General features: G+C 43.3%; 1 protein-coding gene across 2 annotated transcripts in view; it reads left to right on the plus strand.

Moving 5' to 3' along the window:
* The first annotated feature begins 6219 nt into the window (after nucleotides 1-6219).
* The window catches only part of RBM27 (RNA binding motif protein 27), an 89164-nt gene continuing 75518 nt past the window's right edge, over nucleotides 6220-19865 (plus strand). For both annotated transcript variants that reach the window (XM_010378205.2, XM_030927468.1), the window contains exon 1: nucleotides 6220-6494. In XM_010378205.2, the coding sequence (XP_010376507.1) occupies nucleotides 6436-6494 (59 nt within the window). In that variant the 5' untranslated portion in view covers nucleotides 6220-6435. The remainder of the gene's footprint in view (nucleotides 6495-19865) is intronic.

Here is a 19865-nt window from a genome sequence, read left to right on the forward strand (position 1 = left end):
AGCATTTATTTTTTTGACACAAAGTTTTGCTTTGTTGCCCAGGCTGGTCTCAAACTCCTGGACTCAAGAGATCCTCCTACCTCAGCTTCCTGAGTAGCTGGAATCACAGGCACCTGCCATCACAGCCAGCCAATGGTAACTTTTTGCAAAACTGTAGTATAATTTCAAGACCAGAATATTGACATTGATACATGTTTTGTGTTCATTTGTGTGTGTGTGTGTGTGTGTGTGTGTGTGTGTGTGTCTGCACATAGCCTTTAGAAGACACACACGCACACGAAATTTTCAAAAAGTTTATGGAAAATGTGTAGTATGAAAAAACTATGCATGGATTTCAAATTTTTTTTAACAAAATAAACTCATACTAACTTGTTATAACATTTCTAAACAGGATCTAGTTTGAGGCCCTAAGAGGGACAAGACATCAGTTTGAAAAGGGCCCCTATTAAAAAAACATGAATTCTGCTAAAATTGAAGAGCGAGCAAACATCAAACTTTTTGTGAAGCTTGGGTGGAGTAATGTAAATTCTTCATGCTTTACAAAAACCTTATGGGAACATTGCTCCCAAATAAATAGCAGTTTACAAAGGGATAGCTTGTTTTAAGCAGGGACAAGAGAGTGTGGACGATGAACCCCACAGCTGCAGATCATCCACATCAGTTGTCTAAAAAAAAAAAAAAAAAAAAAAAAAAAAGGCCGGGAGCGGTGGCCCAGGCCTATAATCCCAGCACCTTGGGAGGCCGAGACGGGCGGATCACGAGGTCAGGAGATCGAGACCATCCTGGCTAACACGGTGAAACCCCCCCCCCTCTCTACTAAAAAAATAAAAATACAAAAAACTAGCCCGGCGAGGTGGCGGGCACCTGTAAGTCCCAGCTACCCGGGAGGCTGAGGCAGGAGAATAGCGTGAACCCGGGAGGCGGAGCTTGCAGTGAGCTGAGATCCGGCCACTGCACTCCAGCCTGGGCGACAGAGCGAGACTCCGTCTCAAAAAAAAAAAAAAAAAAAAAAAATTAATCTTGTTTGTACCCTAATGGAAGAGGAGCAACAATTAACAGCAGAAACAGTAGCCAACACCACAGACATTTCAACTGGTTCCACTTACACAATTCTAACTGGAAATTAAAGTTGAGCAAACTTTCCACTAAATGGGTGCCAAAACTGCTGCAACCAGATCAGTTGCAGACAAGAGTAGCTTTCATTGGAAATTTTGAAGTGAGATCACAATCCTGAAGCGTTTCTTCAAAGAATTGTAACAGGAGATGAAACAGGGCTTTAGGAGTACAATCCTGAAGACAAAACACAATCGAAACAATAGCTACCAAGAAATAGCAGTGGGCTAGTCAAAGCAAAAGCAGACTGGTCAGCAGTAGAGGTCACGGCAATATATTGTTTTTGGATGTTCAAGGCATTTTGCTCGAGGGCTAAAGAATGATAACATATGCTTATTATGAGAGTGTTTTGAGAAAATTAGCTGAAGCTTCAGCAGAAACACATCTGTGAAAGTTACACCAGAGATTCCTTCTCCATCTTCGCAATGCTCCTGCTCATTAATCTCATCAAACAGCCAGGTGTGGTGGCTCACACCTGCAATCCCAGCACTTTGGGAGGCCGAGGAGGGTGGATCACGAGGTCAGGACATCAAGACCATCCTGGCTAACACAGTGAAACTCCATCTCTACTAAAAATACAAAAAATTAGCCGGACATGGTGGTGGGCACCTGTAGTCCCAGCTACTAGGGAGGTTGAGGCAGGAGAATGGCGTGAACCCAGGAGGTGGAGTTTGCAGTGAGGCGAGGTTGCACCACTGCACTCCAGCCTGGGAGACACAGCGAGACTCTGTCTCAAAAAAAAAAAAAAAAAAAAAATCTTAGGCAGCTACCCTGTGGTCCTAATTTGGCTCCTTCTGCCTTCTTTCTGTTTCCTAATGTTTAAAAAATATGTAAAGGGCCCCCATTTTTCTTCACTTCTTAATGTAAAAAAAGACTGCATTGACATGGCTAAATTCCCAGGACTCTCAGTTCTTTAGGGATGAACTAAATGCCCAGTATCTTTTGTGTGATATCACTTGTGTGTTCTCAATGTGTCTGGAACTTGATAAAGCTTATGTTGAGAAATAAAGTTTGTGATTTTTCTTTTTCTTTTCTTCTTTACTTTTTTTTTTTTTTTTGAGACTGAGTCTTGCTCTGTCACCCCGGCTGGAGTGCAGTGGCGCGATCTCGGCTCAATGCAAGCTCTGCCTCCCGGGTTCATGCCATTCTGCTGCCTCACCCTCCCCAGCAGCTGGGACTACCTGGCTAATTTTGTGTGTGTGTGTGTGTGTATTTGTAGTAGAGACGGGGTTTCAACGTTTTAGCCAGGATGGTCTCCATGTCTTGACCTCGTGATACACCTGCCTCGGCCTCCCAAAGTGCTGGGATTACAGGCGTGAGCCACTGCACCTGGCCTTTTTTTTCTTTTAATTGCCCTTTTCCATGAAATTTTTGAGGTCCCTTCTTCTCTGCATATGTATGTAAGTTTAGTTCTATTTTTTTTTTAACCCAGCTATCAACTTGACTTTATATATGTTTAGTTCTATTCAGTTTACCATCCTGTAGTTCCTGTATCCACCATCACAGTCAAGAATCAAAACAGTTCCAACACCAAAAGTGTCCCTCATATTGTACTTTTTTTTTTTTTTTTTGAGACAGAGTCTCGCTCCGTCGCCCAGGCTGGAGTGCAGTGGCCAGATCTCAGCTCACTGCAAGCTCCGCCTCCCGGGTTCACGCCATTCTCCTGCCTCAGCCTCCCGAGTAGCTGGGACCACAGACGCCCGCTACCTCGCCCGGCTAATTTTTTGTATTTTTTAGTAGAGACGGGGTTTCACCGTGTTAGCCAGGATGGTCTCGATCTCCTGACCTCGTGATCCGCCCGTCTCGGCCTCCCAAAGTGCTGGGACTACAGGCTTGAGCCACCGCGCCCGGCCATGTTGCACTTTTATAACCACACCCACTCTCCCTCGGTTGGGAAGGGGTCTCAGTTGTCTCAGTTCCTCTCAAGTGGGCCTCTCCATAGGGCTGCTAGAATGTCTTGAAACATGATGACTAGCTTTCCCCTGAGCGAGACATCAAAGGTGAGAGCTAGTTTTTGTTTCTTTTTTTTTTTTTTTCAGCAGTCTCACTCTGTCACCCAGGTTGGAGTGCAGTGGCTTGATCTTTTTTTTACTGCAACCTCAACCTCTGCTTCCCAGGTTAAAGCAATTCTGGTGCCTCAGTCTCCCAAGTAGCTGAGATTACAGGCATGTGCCACCACACCTAGCTAACTTCTGTAGCTGTTCGAAGTGAAGAGAAAATGTGGATAAACTTTAAAAAAGGAGGGGGAAGAGGAGAGAGAAAAGAAGAGGCAAGAGTTGCAAGTGAGAAAGCTCTTGGCTTGCTGTCAGAACCTCTGGATGCTACTTCTACTCCACAGAGGTGTAATTCTGAGTAAACCACTTGCCTCTCTGGGCCTTTTCCTTCATTTGCAAAGTTGTGAGGAGGGGGTTGGTGGGAGAGTTTCATTAGATGAGTTTTAAGTGCATCTCTGATTTTACTACTCTATGTAAGGGATTTACATACTGGGGCCAGCAAACTAAACCTTGCTGGCATCTGCTTTGTACACCTGTGAGGTTATAATGGCCTTTACATTTTTGTTTGTATTAAATTAAATTAAATTCATTTATTTATTTATTTGAGACAGAGTCTTGCTCTTTTGCCCAGGCTGGAGGGCAGTAATATGATCTCAGCTCACTGCAACCTGCACCTCTCCAGTTCAATCAATTCTCCTGCCTCAGACTCCCGAATAGCTGGGATTACAGGCATGTGCCACCACGGCCGGCTAATTTCTTTCTTTTTTTTTTTTTTGAGACAGAGTCTCGCTGTGTCGCTGAGGCTGGAGTGCGGTGGCCCGATCTTGGCTCACTGTAGCCTCCGCCTCCTGGGGTTTGAGTGATTCTCTTGCCTCAGCCTTCTGGGTAGCTGTGACTACAGGCATGCGCCACCATGCCCGACTAATTTTTGTATTTTTAATAGAGACGGGGTTTCACCATGTTGGCCAGGCTGGTCTCGATCTCCCGACCTCACGATCTGCCTGCCTCGGCCTCCCAAAGTGCAGGGATTACAGGCGTGAGCCACCGCGCCCAGCCACAATCTTTTTTTTTTTTTTTTTTTTTTTTTTTTTTTTTTTTTTTTTTTTTTTGAGACGGAGTCTCCCTCTGTCACCAAAGCTGGAGTGCAGTGGCTCGATCTTGGCTCACTGCAACCCCTGCCGCCCGGTTCAAGCGGTTCTCCTGCCTCAGCCTCCCGAGTAGCTGGGATTGATTACAGGCGCTCGCCACCATACCCAGCTAATTTTTTGAATTTTTAGTAGAGGCAGGATTTCACTATGTTGGCGTGATCCTCCTGCCTCAGCCTCCCAAAGCGCTGCGATTTACAGGCGTGAGTCACTGCGCCCGGCCCACGCCCGGCCCACGCCTGGTTAATTTTTGTATCTTTAGTAGAGACGGGGTTTCACCATATTGGCCAAGCTCGTCTCAAACTCCTGACCCCAGGTGATCCACTCGCCTCGGCCTCCCAAAGTGTTGGGATTACAGGCATGAGTCACTGTGCGCCGGCCTCCCCGCTGCTTTTTTTTTTTTTTTTTTTTTTTCAGATGGAGTTTCGCTCTTGTCGCGATCTTGGCTCACTGCAACCTCCGCCTCCCGGGTTCAAGCGATGCTCCTGCTTCAGTCTCCCGAGTAGCTGGGGATTACAGACGTGCGCCACCATGTCTGGCTAATTTTGTATTTTTAGTAGAGACCGGTTTCACCATGTTGGTCAGGTTGGTCTCGAACTCCTGACTTCAGGTGATCCACCCGCCTTGGCCTCCCAAAATGCTGGGATTACAGGCGTGAGGTACCGCGCCCGGCCCGGCCTACATTTTTAAATGGTGAAAAAAATAGTATGTGAAAATTATATACATTTAAAATTTTATATAATTTTTATAAATTTTTGTAATACAGCCACAATCATTCCATTTACATACTGTCCATGGTTAATTTTATGCCAAAACATTGTATGTTGGGTAGTTGCCATAGATACCTCAAGGCTCACAAAAACAAAAATATTTAGTGTCTGATCCTTTGCAGAAGTGTGCCTCTACCTGTTCTGTATATATATGGTATGTCTGTTTATTTGAGGTTGATCCATTTCTTTTATATGAGGTGTGTGCTCATTAGGTATTTTTCAAAATGTTATTACAATGCATAACCCCATAAAACTGTTCATCTTCTTAAGAGGAGAAGCTCCGTTCTGCTCACCACTGGACTCCCAATGCCTTACTCAGTGCTGGCAATTGCAGAGACTCAGTATATGTTACTGGGTAAACATTTTAACATCAGTGCTAAATCAGTGATTTCAAAACTCCAGAAGGAATTTCTCACCTACTAGAAAGTAAGTTGAGTATATCGGTAGTTTCTAATTCTTCTTTAAAATTATTTTTTTAATCTTTCTTTGCTGATTAAAATTCTCCCTACCCGTTCCCCAACCACTGAATTTTAGATATGCAATGAAAAGATAATTAAAACCAAACTACTGGAGTCGTTTTTCTTTCTAAATAAAGCAACATTTATTAATAATACTAGCAAAATTGAAATGGCCTCAGCCTTTTACATCCGTGCGCCACGTTTTAAAAATGACGATTACTGGATTCCAAGGCCTGGTTGTCAGAAACATTCTGCGTAATTAAAGCAGAGCAGCAAAAAATACAAACGTGAGTGCCGATCAACATGAGTGTGTAAAGAAAAAAAGTAAAATTTTGCATTCTGTGCAATGTGTCGAACGTGAACGTATTGCGCGTTGTGTTGCAGATTTACTACAGCTGAGTCATTTCGGGACACGAGTGTGTGTTTCCAGGAAAAACGAGAGGAAGGAACGAGGCTGAGGGGCTCGCCGGGTTCCCCCAGGCACTCCCAGCAGCAGACACCGGTATTCCACGGCGGGTGGCGGCGTGGTCAAAAAAAGGCGCCGCTGCCCCTTTAAGAGGCAAAGCACCTTTTCCAAGATACCATCTTGCACCAGGAGTTCACGTAAGCTCTCCACCTACCTTGCTATATCTCTCCTTCCTGACTGGGTACGGCCTGCCGGCGGGGCGAGCGAGCCTTTTCATTGGTCTTGCCCTCCGGGCCCTCTCTCTCTTATTGGTTCTCAGGCCTGCCACTCGGCACTGTCTCCCGCCCACCTCAACCTTCGGGCTAGGTTGAGTGAGGGCTCTTGGGTTAGTTCCTGTTAGGCCCCGGCCGGGGGAGTAGGTTGAAGTCTCCTAAGATGCCCGGTGGGCTGGGGCACCGGGAGCTGTGAAGGGAACGTGAGGAGGCGGCGTAGTGGAGACCCACGGCAGGCCTGAAGAAGAGCGGCGGCCGAGCCCGCCTTCCCTGCACCATGCTCATAGAGGATGTAGATGCCCTCAAGTCCTGGCTGGCCAAGTTACTGGAGCCGATGTGAGTGAGCTGGACTGGGCCGGGGCCGGCGCCGGCGAACGTGGGCGTTGGGGGCCCGCGGGGGCGTGGGGGAGGGGAGGCGGCGTGGGGGGCGGCGCTGAGGGGCCGCGGCCGGGAGGTCCCGGCGACGCCTTCCCTGTAGTACTATCACCATTGTGGTGGGGCTGAGGGTGGAAGAGGAGCGCTGGGGACGGAGAGGCGCCGTGGATGTTAGACTGTGGGGGAGCAGGCAAGGACAGCGAGGGCTTTTCAAACGCAAATATCGGGGTGTTGGAAGGGGTAGCAGGGGCAGTAAGGGAATTGAAAACATTGCTGTTTGAGAACTGAGAGAGGGGTAGCAGGGCTCTTGAGGAATTTTTGAAATGTGAATATTGGGATGTCGAAGGGAATAGCAGAATATCATCAAGGGTTTGATAAACATTATTATTCCGGGACTGAAAGGTCTACAAGCAAAATATCGAGGGCATTTTCGAAATATGAGGGCAGAAGCGGATAGCAGGGACATTGAAACTGTATAGCGTTATTGGTGAGTTCTAAGGGATCAAGAATATTGAAGGATTTGAAAGATACTATGGAGTAGATGGAAAGGATTTGTGGGATTTGAAGGGTTTTAGAAATTATTGGGGAGGTGATAAGTGTGGTAGCAAGGATATTAAGGGATTTTAAAGTATTATTGAGGACTCGATAGTGCTAGGGGAACTGATGACTTAGATACATGAAGGTTGGAAAAAATAGGTTTTTGTAAGTTTAGTTGAGGGTTGAAAGGGCTACACTGGTATGCAGCATTTATTGGTGGAGGAGTGTACCTAACAGCATATAGAGATTTTTAGATACAGGTGTTGGAGGAATAAAAGGAGCGGTAGAAAGAATAAGAGATTTGTAAATATTCTTGTGCGATTGAGAGGATAGTTTTGTAAATGTTTTTGTAAGATTGAGAGGACACCTGAAAATAATTGGGGTGTAGGATGAGGGACTCAAAAGAATGAGACCGGTCTTTTAAAAATATTTTGGGTAGTGTTAGTAGAAATGTTCTTGGGAGGCTTGAAAGAGGTAATAGAGGTATCAACATTTTGTTTGTTTTATAACCTTTTTTTTCGAAACAATGCCTCACTCTGTCTCCTAGGCTGGAGTGCAGTGGCTCGATCTCGGCTCACTGCAACCTCCACCTCCCGGGTTCAAGCGATTCTTCTGCCTCAGCCTCCCGAGTAGCTGGGACTACAGGCGTGCGCCAGCTAATTTTTTTTTTTTTTTTTTTTTGAGACGGAGTCTCGCTCTGTCACCCAGGCTGGAGTGCAGTGGCCAGATCTCAGCTCACTGCAAGCTCCGCCTCCCAGGTTCACGCCATTCTCCTGCCTCAGCCTCCCGAGTAGCTGGGACTACAGGCGCCGCCACCTCGCCCGGCTAGTTTTTTGTATTTTTTTAGTAGAGACGGGGTTTCACCGTGTTAGCCAGGATGGTCTCGATCTCCTGACCTCGTGATCCGCCCGTCTCGGCCTCCCAAAGTGCTGGGATTACAGGCTTGAGCCACCGCGCCCGGCCTTGATTTTTTTTTTTTTTTTTTTGAGACGGAGTCTTGCTCTGTCACCCAGGCTGGAGTGCAGTGGCCGGATCTCAGCTCACTGCAAGCTCCGCCTCCCGGGTTCACGCCATTCTCCTGCCTCAGCCTCCCGAGTAACTGGGACTACAGGCGCCCGCCACCTCGCCCGGCTAGTTTTTTTTGTATTTTTTAGTAGAGACGGGGTTTCACCGTGTTAGCCAGGATGGTCTCGATCTCCTGACCTCATGATCCACCCGTCTCGGCCTCCCAAAGTGCTGGGATTACAGGCTTGAGCCACCGCGCCCGGCCTATAATTTTTTTGTGTTTTTAGTAGAGACAGGGTTTCGTCATGTTGGCCAGGGTGGTCTCGAACTCCTGACCTCAGGTGATCTGCTCGCCTTGGCCTTCCAGAGTGCTGGGATTACAGGCGTGAGCCACTGGACCTGGCCATGTTTGATAACCATTTTAAAGGCTAGGGTTGTGGAGTGTTTATTTGGGGGAATGGGTTATGGCTGGTTACTGGAAAGGAAAGGATAATGTTCTGCCTCCTCCTTGCCTCTGCTTAATCTCTTATGGAAGGTTAGGGCTTTCTACTTGAAAGAAAGGGATAGAAGAAGAGATGTGCAGGCTTCGATTCATTAGGTCAGACTGCATTAGTGGAAAATTGAGTGTTTTTCAGAGGTGAAGATAGGGAGTAGTTTGGGAGGTGTGTGATAAAGGGGCTTTTGGGGGACAGTGTCAAGCTACTTACCTGTTGATCTTTCAGTGAAAATGACTTCTGAACACACTCGAAGGTTTTTTAGAAGAATATAGGTCTCTTGAATAGGGTTTTTTTCACCCCTACAATAAAGTTTTGGGCACAAAGATGGAAATGGTTTGTGGTGAAGGTGGGAAATAAAATGGATGTAGTGAAATTGACCACATGTAGGAAAAGGTTGAAAAAAGAAAAATATCTTTATGTTTAAAGTGTTCTTCATGTGGCTGGGCATGGTGGCTCACACCTGTAATCCCAATACTTTGGGAAGCCCGGGTGGGCTGATCATGAGGTCAGGAGTTTGAGACTAGCCTGGCCAATATGGTGAAACCCTGTCTCTACAGAAAATATAAAAATTAGCTGGGCGTGGTGGGGCGTGTCTGTAGTCCCAGCTACTGGGGAGGCTGAGGCAGAAGAATCACTTGAATCCCAGGAGGCATAGGTTTCAGTGATCTGAGATGGTGCCACTGCACTCCAGCCTGGGCAACAGAGCCAGACTCCGTCTCAAAATAATAAAAATAAGAAAAGTGTTATTCATGTTAAGATTAGAAAAGAAAAAATACATCTCTTTATTTTGTATTCCTGCTGCTCTGATGCCTTTAAAAAAAAACCCTACTTTCCATACAAGTTTAATTTTGTTAGTAGATATCCTTTTAAGATGTATTAAACATACATTTTGGCCGGGCGCGGTGGCTCAAGCCTGTAATCCCAGCACTTTGGGAGGCCGAGACGGGCGGATCACGAGGTCAGGAGATCGAGACCATCCTGGCTAACACGGTGAAACCGCGTCTCTACTAAAAAATACAAAAAACTAGCCGGGCGAGGTGGCAGGCGCCTGTAGTCCCAGCTACTCGGAGGCTGAGGCAGGAGAATGGCATAAACCCGGGAGGCGGAGCTTGCAGTGAGCTGAGAACCGGCCACTGCACTCCAGCCCGGACGACAGAGCGAAACTCCGTCTCAAAAAAATATAAATAAATAGGCTGGGCGCGGTGGCTCAAGCCTGTAATCCCAGCACTTTGGGAGGCCGAGACGGGCGGATCACGAGGTCAGGAGATCGAGACCATCCTGGCGAACACGGTGAAACCCCGTCTCTACTAAAAATACAAAAAACTAGCCGGGCGAGGTGGCGGCGCCTGTAGTCCCAGCTACTCGGGAGGCTGAGGCAGGAGAATGGCATAAACCCGGGAGGCGGAGCTTGCAGTGAGCTGAGATCTGGCCACTGCACTCCAGCCTGGGCGACAGAGCGAGACTCCGTCTCAAAAAAAAAAAAAATATATATATATATATATATGTATGTATATATATATATAAATAAATAAAAAATAAATAAAAAAACATACATTTTATGTCTTGGATAGAAGGTAACAACTTTTAGCCTTGTAGTTACTTGCTTTTTCTTTTCTTTTTTTTCTTTTTTTAAAGTTTCCTAAGATGTTTTACTCTGAGTAATGCTTTTTGTTTTTTTTTTTTCCCCCTTAATGTTGAAAGTTAGTCTGGGTGGGAGCTTCATCTTGCTTAGGCTTTTTTTTTTTTTTTTTTTAAAGCTACTTAGACTCATAAGTATGATCATTCTGTAATTTTCATGAGTAAAAATTATCTTTCAAAATGATTACTTGAGTTTAGTTTCTCCTTTTGAGTTATATATTCAACTTAAAGTTCACGTGCTTATTTTCTTTATAAAAAAATTTTGTTACTCATTTAGGGTAAAAAAAAAAGGCTAAAATATTTATTTATTTATTTATTTGTTTGTTTATTTGAGATGGCATTTCGCTTTTGTTGCCCAGGCTGGAGTTTGGTGGTGCAATCTCAGGTCACTGCAACCTCTGCCTCCTGGGTTCAAGCGATTCTCCTACTCCAGCCTCACTAGTAGCTGGGATTACAGGCACTTGCCACCACGCCCGGGTAATTTTTTGTATTTTTAGTAGAGACGGGGGTTTCACCGTGTTGGCCAGGTTGGTCTCCAGTTCTTGACCTCAGGTGATCCACCCACCTCAGCCTCCCAGAATGCTGGGATTACAGGCATGAGCCGCTGCACCTGGCCTAAAATACTTATTTTTAACTCGCCTAAGTAACGGTTTTGAATGGAGATATTAATAATAATAAAGTAAATGCAGATACCATGTATATTTTTATCCTTAGTATGTCATCATGGGAGATTTTTTGTTTGTTTAGATATCCTAAAATGTAATAAATTATATGCTAAAGTGGGTCGTGTTTGTAAATTTACTTTTTTGCGTGTTCCAGATTCAAGAAAATTTTCATGGCAGATTGGCATGTTGCTACAACATAACATTTCAGAGCAGTTGCTAGGCTTTGAGATAGTATAGTTGCACTGGCTAGGTTGGAATCAAACTATGGCTGTGCACATGATTTTTTTTTTTCCTTTTGCTTTTGTTTTTGAGATGGAGTCTCACACTGTCGCCCAGGCTGGAGTGCGGTGGTGCTCACTGCAACCTCCGCCTGCCGGGTTCAAGTGATTCTCCTGCTTCAGCCTCCTGAGTAGCTGGGATTACAGGTGCCCGCCACCATGCCTGGCTAATTTTTTGTGTTTTTTAGTAGAGAGGGGGTTTCACTATGTTGGCCAGGCTGGTCTTGAACTCCTGACCTTGTGATCCGTCTGCCTCGGCCTCCCAAAGCGCTGGGATTACAGGCATGAGCCACTGCGCCCAGCCTGTGTGCACATGATTTTCTATCACATTTTCTTATTAGTTTATAGTAAATTAAATTTATAAAAGCTTCCAATTCCCGGGGGATTTTTAAAATGTTACGTCTTGTCCCTAGTGAAACATATACATATAACAGGAGGTATTTCTTTTTTTTTTTTTTTCTTTTTTTTTTCAAGACAGAGTCTCAGTCGCCGAGGCTGGAGTGCAGTGGCACGATCTTGGCTCACTGCAGCCTCCGTCTCCGGGGTTCAAGTGATTCTCCTGCCTCAGCCTCCCAAGTATGTGTGATTACAGGCATGTACCACCTTGCCTGGCTAATTTTTGTATTTTTGGTAGAGATGGGGTTTCGCCGTGTTGGTCAGGCTGGTCTTGAACTCCTGACCTCAGGTGACCTGGCTCCCAAAGTGCTGGGATTACAGGCGTGAGCTGCCGCACCCGGCCTAACAGGAGTATTTCAAAACCAATCTAGTTTACAGTTGATTATTCCCTATGGACAAGTTAGTAATGTCATGGGCTAGTAGAGCTTATAACTGTCATCTTCCATTCCCTTTGTAGGTGGCAAACACATCTGTTACTTTTATTAGAGGAAGGACAGGAGGGAGACAGGAAGAAACAACACCTTAACTGGCTGGAATAAACTAGTACCACCATTTTTGTTAGCAATGCAGTAAAAGGGAGGGAAACCAATAACAAACCAGTCAAGAAGTTTGTCTCTTTCCCTACAGCTGTATGAGTAGACTAGACTCAGTTCTTGTTTGGGGCCTTCATCTTTCCTCACTTTCAAAATATCCTAGATATCCTAGTCATAGAGACTGTGTAGGGATTATGCACAATTTAGAGATGTCATGGTTTCTTTCTGTCAGAAATAACTGCTAATCGTAAGTATGTGAACCCCTTTAAAGTACGATTCTACTAAATTCAGGAGATAAGTTTAAATAAATTTCTGCAAACTTAAAAAAAGATCAGGCAAGCATTTTTCAGTAACCTGCATTTCTATCAAAACATGTTGTATTTAATGGGGAATGTTTTATTTATATTATATAAAATGTATAAATATGTGTTATTCACTGCTGCTTGTTTGGCTTTGTGTAAAACTTTCTCTTGGTGTATGTTTTAAAAAGCGTGGTGGAATTTGTAAACTCTTTGGACAATTTGCATCTGTCTATCTTACTTTAATAGACGTTGTATGAATCAGGCATTTAATTTCTAGTTTCATATCTATTTCTGATTCACTCTGTGACAGGAGAAATTGTCCACCTTTTTCTGTTAAACAGAGTTAAATTTTATTTGCCTTTTACCTACTTCACCATGTCTGTTATGAGTATTAAAAATGTAGACTTTAAGTGGTTTGTGTACCTTTGAATCATTCTATAAATATAAACAACATTTTATGGTTTTTGGAATATGAAAATACATGAAACTATCTGCAAAAGTATTTTGCTTATTACTGTTAAACACCACTGCCACTTAAAAAATAATAATCAGTCTATTACAAGGCAGATCTGGAGTCTCATTGCAGGTCCTATAGGTAGGAACAGGAACTGCTAGTCAAAGTCATAGACTTCGTGTGCGGTTTTTGTGAGTTCTGGCCATATCAGTGTCTTTTAAAGTGCACTAGGAGACTGAATATGTTGTCAGCTTGTAGTGTGATAGAAAAGGCAGCAATAAGGTTAATAGAGTAAGTTTATTTCATTGGTTAATATTTATGGGTTCAGTGATCATGATGTGTATACTTCGGTTGAACTCTAGAGTTTACATGTTGCTATATGTTGCAGTCCTTATCAAATTGAACTCTGGATAGTAATCTCTGCAGTTGCCCAAATGGGAGGAAAAATAATCATCTAGCAATTGTTAGACCTAACCACCTGGTAAATAAACTACCAGGGTTAAATAAGTATTTTGAGGTATATTCTTAAATTTGGGAAGAATTGGTAATTTTCTAAGTGTACTTAGCGGCTTCAGAGAGTTAGCGTGCCTCTAAAGTGCTGTGGGACTTAAGGATACCAGTCACGATTTCATAGAAAAGAACTTTGGCCAGAAGACTTCTTGGCAAGTTTTAGTCCACTAACTTAAGAACGTATTTATTCTTATGTCCTTTGGTCTGCCTTTTAAAGATGTCTGACTTCATCCTTCCTGGCCAAATAACTATAGGCTAGAAGCCAGAAGTTGCTTTTATAGCCCTATGTTTCTTGCCACTGTCTTCTCTTATCCTCTCACAATGTTGCTACTTACTTCCTTATTAATATCTTTTTATACAATTTGTTATTTTGTACTGTAATTATTTGTTTGCATGTCTGCCTCTTGGCCGTGGGAGTGCAGGGCAAGGTCTGTTTTGTTCAGAGTAATTCCATTACCAAGCAATGTGCTTGGCACTTAGTAAACATTCAGTATATGTTTAAATGAATGAACATTCTCATGTATATATAGGTAATTGACAATTAGAAAAGAAAGAATTTTTTAGTAGTCTAATTTTGTGCATATGTTTAGCTGGTGGTTACTATACTAGGAACTATCGTCCAAATACCCAAATGGTATTTGCAACTGATGAATGTATGTATATATTTTCCTCCCAAATAAACCTAGGGTTATTTCTTCCACATCATGTTCATTCATGAAAGCCCCAGTTACTTAAAAGGAAGATGAAAGTACTATGGTCTGAATGTTGTTGTCCCCCCGAAATTCATGCTGGACATCTCAAAAAAAAAAAAAAAAAAAAAATGTAAGGAGCCTGCTTGTTACCATGAGAGGACATAGAAGGTACCATCTATGAGGAATGGGCCCTCACTAGACTCCAAGTTTGCTGATGCTTTAATCTTGAACTTCCCAGCCTGCAGAATTGTAAGCAATACATTTCTGTATATAAATTACCTAGTTTGCTGGGCACTGTGGGCTCATGCCTGTCATCCCAGCACTTTGGGAGGCTGAGGTGGGTAGATCACTTGAGTCCAGGAATTCGAGACCAGCCTGGACAATGGGGCAAAACTCTGCCTTTACAAAAAAGTAAAAAAAATAGCCTTAGTTGGGCATGGTGGTGCATGCCTATAGTCCCACCTACTTGGAGGCTGAGGTGGGAGGATCACTTGAGCCTGGGACGTTGAGGCTGCGGTGAGCCATGATCACGCCACTGTACTCCATCCTGGGTAACGGAATGAGACCCTGTCTCAAAAATAAATAAATACTAAATTGCCTAGTCTAAGGTATTTTGTTATAGTAGCCCAAACAGATTAAGACAGAAAGTTTTCATTTGAAAGTACCAATACATGTATATCTTTAATAGGTATTAACAAATGTGAAAGTCAACTCCATTTTTACTTACTTTGTCCAGTATGGTCTTGTCTTTTTTTTTTTTTTTTCTTTTTTTTGAAACGGAGTCTCGCTCTGTCGCCCAGGCTGGAGTGCAGTGGCTGGATCTCAGCCCACTGCAAGCTCTGCCTCCCAGGTTTACGCCATTCTCCTGCCTCAGCCTCCCGAGTAGCTGGGACTACAGGCGCCCGCCACCTCGCCTGGCTAGTTTTTTTTTTTTGTATTTTTTAGTAGAGACGGGGTTTCACCTTGTTAGCCAGGATGGTCTCGATCTCCTGACCTCGTGATCCACCCGTCTCGGCCTCCCAAAGTGCTGGGATTACAGGCTTGAGCCACTGCACCCGGCCTTTTTTTTTCTTTTGAGAGGAGTTTCCCTCTTGTTGCCCAGACTGGAGTGCAATGGCACGATCTCGGCTCACTGCAACCTCCGCCTCCTGGGTTCAAGCGATTCTCCTGCCTCAGCCTCCTGAGTAGCTGGGATTACAGGCATGTGCCACCACGCCTGGCTAATTTTGTATTTTTAGTAGAGACGGGGTTTCTCCATGTTGGTCAGGCTGGTCGCGAACTCCTGACCTCAGGTGATCCGCCCCTGGGATTACAGGTTTGAGCCCCTGGGCCTGGCCCAGTATGGTCTTATCAAAGGAATAATCTGAACACAGATCTCAGAGTCAGACTTTTTTAAAAAATTTACTTTCATTCTTTTAAAATAAAAATAAAAGTATTATTGCATTATGACAATATAGAAAATAGAGAAAACAAAATTATTAGTATTTATTTTCAGTTTCTCTTCTGTGTATAAATTTTTATATAGCTACAGTCAAACTCATTGTAAAATTCTGATTTCTTTGACATTACATTAGAAGCATTTTTCACATGTATATGTTGCTTTTATAACTGTCACTTTGGTTTTTTTGTTTTTTGTTGTTCCCCCCATCCCTGAGGTGGAGTCTTGCTCTGTCGTCCAGGCTGGAGTACAGTGGTACGATCTCGACTCACTGCAACCTCTGCCTCCCGGTTTCAAGCAATTCTCCTGCCTCAGCCTCCCAAGTAACTGGGATTACAGGCACGTGCCGCCACGCCTGGCTAATTTTTGCATTCTTAGTAGAGACGGGCTTTCACAGTGTTGGCCAGGCTGGTCTCGAACTCTTGACCTCATGATCTGCCTGCCTTGGCCTCCCAAAGTGCTGGGATTACAGGCGTGAGCCACCCCGCCCGGCCCTTGTTTTTTATCAAGACAGGGTTTTGCTCTGTCACTCAGGCTGGAGTGCAGTGATGTGGTCATAGCTCACTGTAGCGTCAACCTTCCAGGATCCAGTGGCATGGTCATAGCTCACTGTAGCCTCAGCCTTCCAGGATCGTACAGTCCTCCTACTTCAGCCTCCTGAGTAGCTGGGACTATAGGCGCATGCCGCCACACCAGCCTAATTTTTTAATTTTATTTTTTTAGAGATGGGGGTCTCACTATGTTGCCCAGACTGGTCTTGAACTCCTGAGCTGAAGCGATCCTCCCACCTCAGCCTCCTGAAGTGCTGGGATTACAGGCACGAGCCACTGTGCCTGGCCATAACCATAATTTTTTTAAAAAAATTTGTTTATTATATTGTATTATATTATATTATATATATATTTTTTGAGATGGAGTCTTGCTTTGTTGCTCAGTCTGGAGTGCGGTGGCATGATCTCAGTTCACTGCAACCTCTGTCTCCTAGATGGATTCAAGCGATACTCCTGCCTCAGCCTCCTGAGTAGCTGGGATTACAAGCGCCTACCACCATTCCCAGCTAATAACCATCACTTTGGATGTCTAATATTTCACAAACATCCAACAATAAGAGAATGGTTACCTTGGCACTATTTTTTTTTTGTTAAAAAGTAATACTGTTTTTATATAATAAATACATTTTATGTGTGTGTAGCTTTAGGTGCCAGTAGTATTTTCTGTATTTGCCTTTATTTCCTTAGTCTGGTTTCTCATAAGTGTAACTACTGGTCAGAGAATATGGAATTTTTTTTTTTTTTTTTTTTTTTTTTGAGATGGAGTTTCGCTTTTGTTGCCGAGGCTGGAATGCAATGGCGCGATCTCAGCTCACCGCAACCACTGCCTCCCGGGTTCAAGCGATTCTTCTGCCTCAACCTCCCGAGTAGCTGGGATTACAGACATGCACCACCATGCCCAGCTAATCTTGTATTTTTAGTAGAGATGGGGTTTCTCCATGTTGGTCAGGCTAGTCTCGAACTCCCGACCTCAGGTGATCCACCTGCCTCAGCCTCCCAAAGTGTTGGGATTACAGGCATGAGCCACCACGCCCCACTGAGAATATGGATATTTTTAATGACTGTTGATACACGTTGAGATCAGGAGATATATTTTTTTTTACCTGTGGCTCAGAAGCACATGTATTAGCTGTTTCACCTCTGAAAGAAAGAGCACATTAAGATGGAGCTTAAAATTAGATCCATATTCAGAAACATGTAAATTTTTCTGAAAGTGGAAAAGGTCTAAGTAGTCTTGGCTTTTTTCCTAAAGCAAGTAAATGATAATGATTTTTCAGTAGTGGTTTTTGGCTTGAGGCCAAAGGTATAGGACCTTACTCTTTGATTTTATGATTGTATGTCTGAAATTTTCTGTGAAGCTTATGTACTGGCTCAGCAGTTGTGTAATATACATGCAATAGAGATTTCATTAAAAGGGGAAAAAGACAAATTTGAGATTTTTACAGATGAGGCATTTTTAGGGCAATATTTCTATTAGCTTACTCTGATAAAAATTTGTTGACTTTTTAAAATAACTTAAAAGATAATTGAGGTGTGTTCTTAAAACAGTTATTGTGCAAGGTGTGAATTTTAAGGAGTCCTATTTGTAAGTAACATTAACCTTTAGAAAATTTCTTTTGTTGATTCTTTAAAAGGTAACCGTTGGTTGATACTTAAGATATGTTAATTTTTCTTGCAGATATACATTAGAAAAAGACATGCTTGTGAAACAGATTTTACTTGTGTGGAATTGCAGCTGATTTTTAGTTCCACAGATGTGCTGTCTGCCTGATCTTAAATGGATCACTTAATTTATCTTTACAGATTTACAAATCTATAGTAGAATGGTAATTTAAAACTGGTATTATTGTCTTTTCTAATCTCCATGTTATGATACAAGTCCCTTTTTGTCTAGAGACATGTTTATTTAGCATAGTCATGGATCCCAAATTTTACAATCTCTTTCATCCCCAAATATGTTTGTTTTTATAGTCAAGCAGTAGTGGATTCCCATAAGCTTTGGTTCCAAATAAAGTAGCTAAAAGATTTTAAGTACTCTTCCTGGTTATGAGAAGAAGGAAGTGATGAATTTTCAGGAGAGGGAGGTGATACCGCACTTGTATTATATTCTCAAGAGTCTTAGTTGTACTCAGATTTTTGTGACATACTTCTGGAAGTCTTGTTGAGTAGTTAGCATTGATAACTGTAGCTACACTATCATGGCTGTGTTTTAGAGATTATATAGTGAGGAGTCAATGGGTGAAAGAATAAGAATAATTATGAAGGTCTAGAAAATTAAAGCACAAAACTCCCCAATGTATTTAAGTTTCACTGTTCAGTTAGTGTGACTTATTATTATAGACTTGTAATTTTCTTAAGACCGTACTTTATGGATACATGTTAGGAGCTGTTAAATTTAAATGGTCCTATTCCTTTGGCTGTAAACATGCTGTTGTATTTGGTGCAGATTTCTGTCAGTTATTGACAATCATTTGTTCCCTCACATTAAACAAATGTTTAGAATCTGTGATCATTCTCTTCTCCTGGAGTCTAACCTTTTCTACTCTATTTTACTTTTCTGTATATTCATCTTGATTTTTAAAACTATCATATCAAAATGTGTTTCATCAGAAGCAGCCTAACTTGGCATATGTTTTTTAGAGTCTGAATACTAAATATATGTAAAAGATATCTGGGTTTATTTTCTTTTCTTCTTCTTCTTTTTTCTTTTCTTTCGTTTTTTTTGAGACTTGAGTTGCGCTGTATCACTCAGGCTGGAGTGCAGTGGCATGATCTCGGCTCACTGCAACCTCCACCTCCCAGGCTCAAGCAGTTCTCCTGCCTCGGCCTCCCTAGTAGCTGGGATTACAGGTGCATGCCACCACACCTGGCTAATTTCTGTATTTTTAGTAGACACGGGGCTTCACCATGTTGGCCAGGCTGATCGCGAACTCCTGACCTCAGGTGATCCTCCTGCCTCAGCCTCCCAAACTGCTGGGATTACAGGCATGAGCCACTGCACCCAGCCAATATCTGGGTTTCTTAAACCCATTTCAGTTATCCAATATCTGAATGTTTTGCCCATTCCTCACATGTAGAAACCTTATTATCCATACCCAGCACTAAATCTATCAGATCATTAGACTCCTTGAAGGTTCCTATAACACCAGAGAAAATAACATTGCCATTTTGTGCCATTCTTATTTATTTTTCTAAGTCTTTCTCTTCTGTGTTAGACTACCCTTATCCAAGAACTAAACTTTCTACATAAAGGTGGAAATGTAATTTTTTCCCCTTCTCTCCTCCATATGAGTGTTGACTAGAACTACACTGATCAAAATTTTCTTACTGTTCTCAGGGGTGAAATTAAGTTGGAGTACACATCTGTTTTTTAAGGTGTTTATAGAATAATCAGGATAAGCGTGGCATGTGTATTTGTTTTTTTTTTTTTTTGAGACAGTCTCGCTCTGTCACCCAGGTTGGAGTGCAACGGCGTGATCTCTGCTCACTGCAACCTCTGCCTCCCGGGTTCAAGCGATTCTCCTGCCTCAGTCTCCTGAGTAGCTGGGATTACAGGCGCATACCACCACGCCTGGCTAATTTTTGTATTTTTAGTAGAGATGGGGTTTCACCATTTTGCTAAGGCTGGTCTTGAACTCCTGACCTCTTGATCCTCCTGTCTCGGCCTTCCAAAGTGCTGGGACTGCAGGGGTGAGCCACTGCGCTCAGCTGGCATGTGTAATTTTTATTTTATTTATTTTTTGAGACAGTCTTGCTCTGTTGCCCATGCTGGAGTGCAGTGGCACGATCTTGGCTCACTGCACACTCTGCCTCTTGGGCTCACGTGATTCTCCCAC

The sequence above is a fragment of the Rhinopithecus roxellana genome, chromosome 3, assembly GCF_007565055.1.
Source record: "Rhinopithecus roxellana isolate Shanxi Qingling chromosome 3, ASM756505v1, whole genome shotgun sequence".
Classification (NCBI taxonomy): Eukaryota; Metazoa; Chordata; class Mammalia; order Primates; family Cercopithecidae; genus Rhinopithecus; species Rhinopithecus roxellana.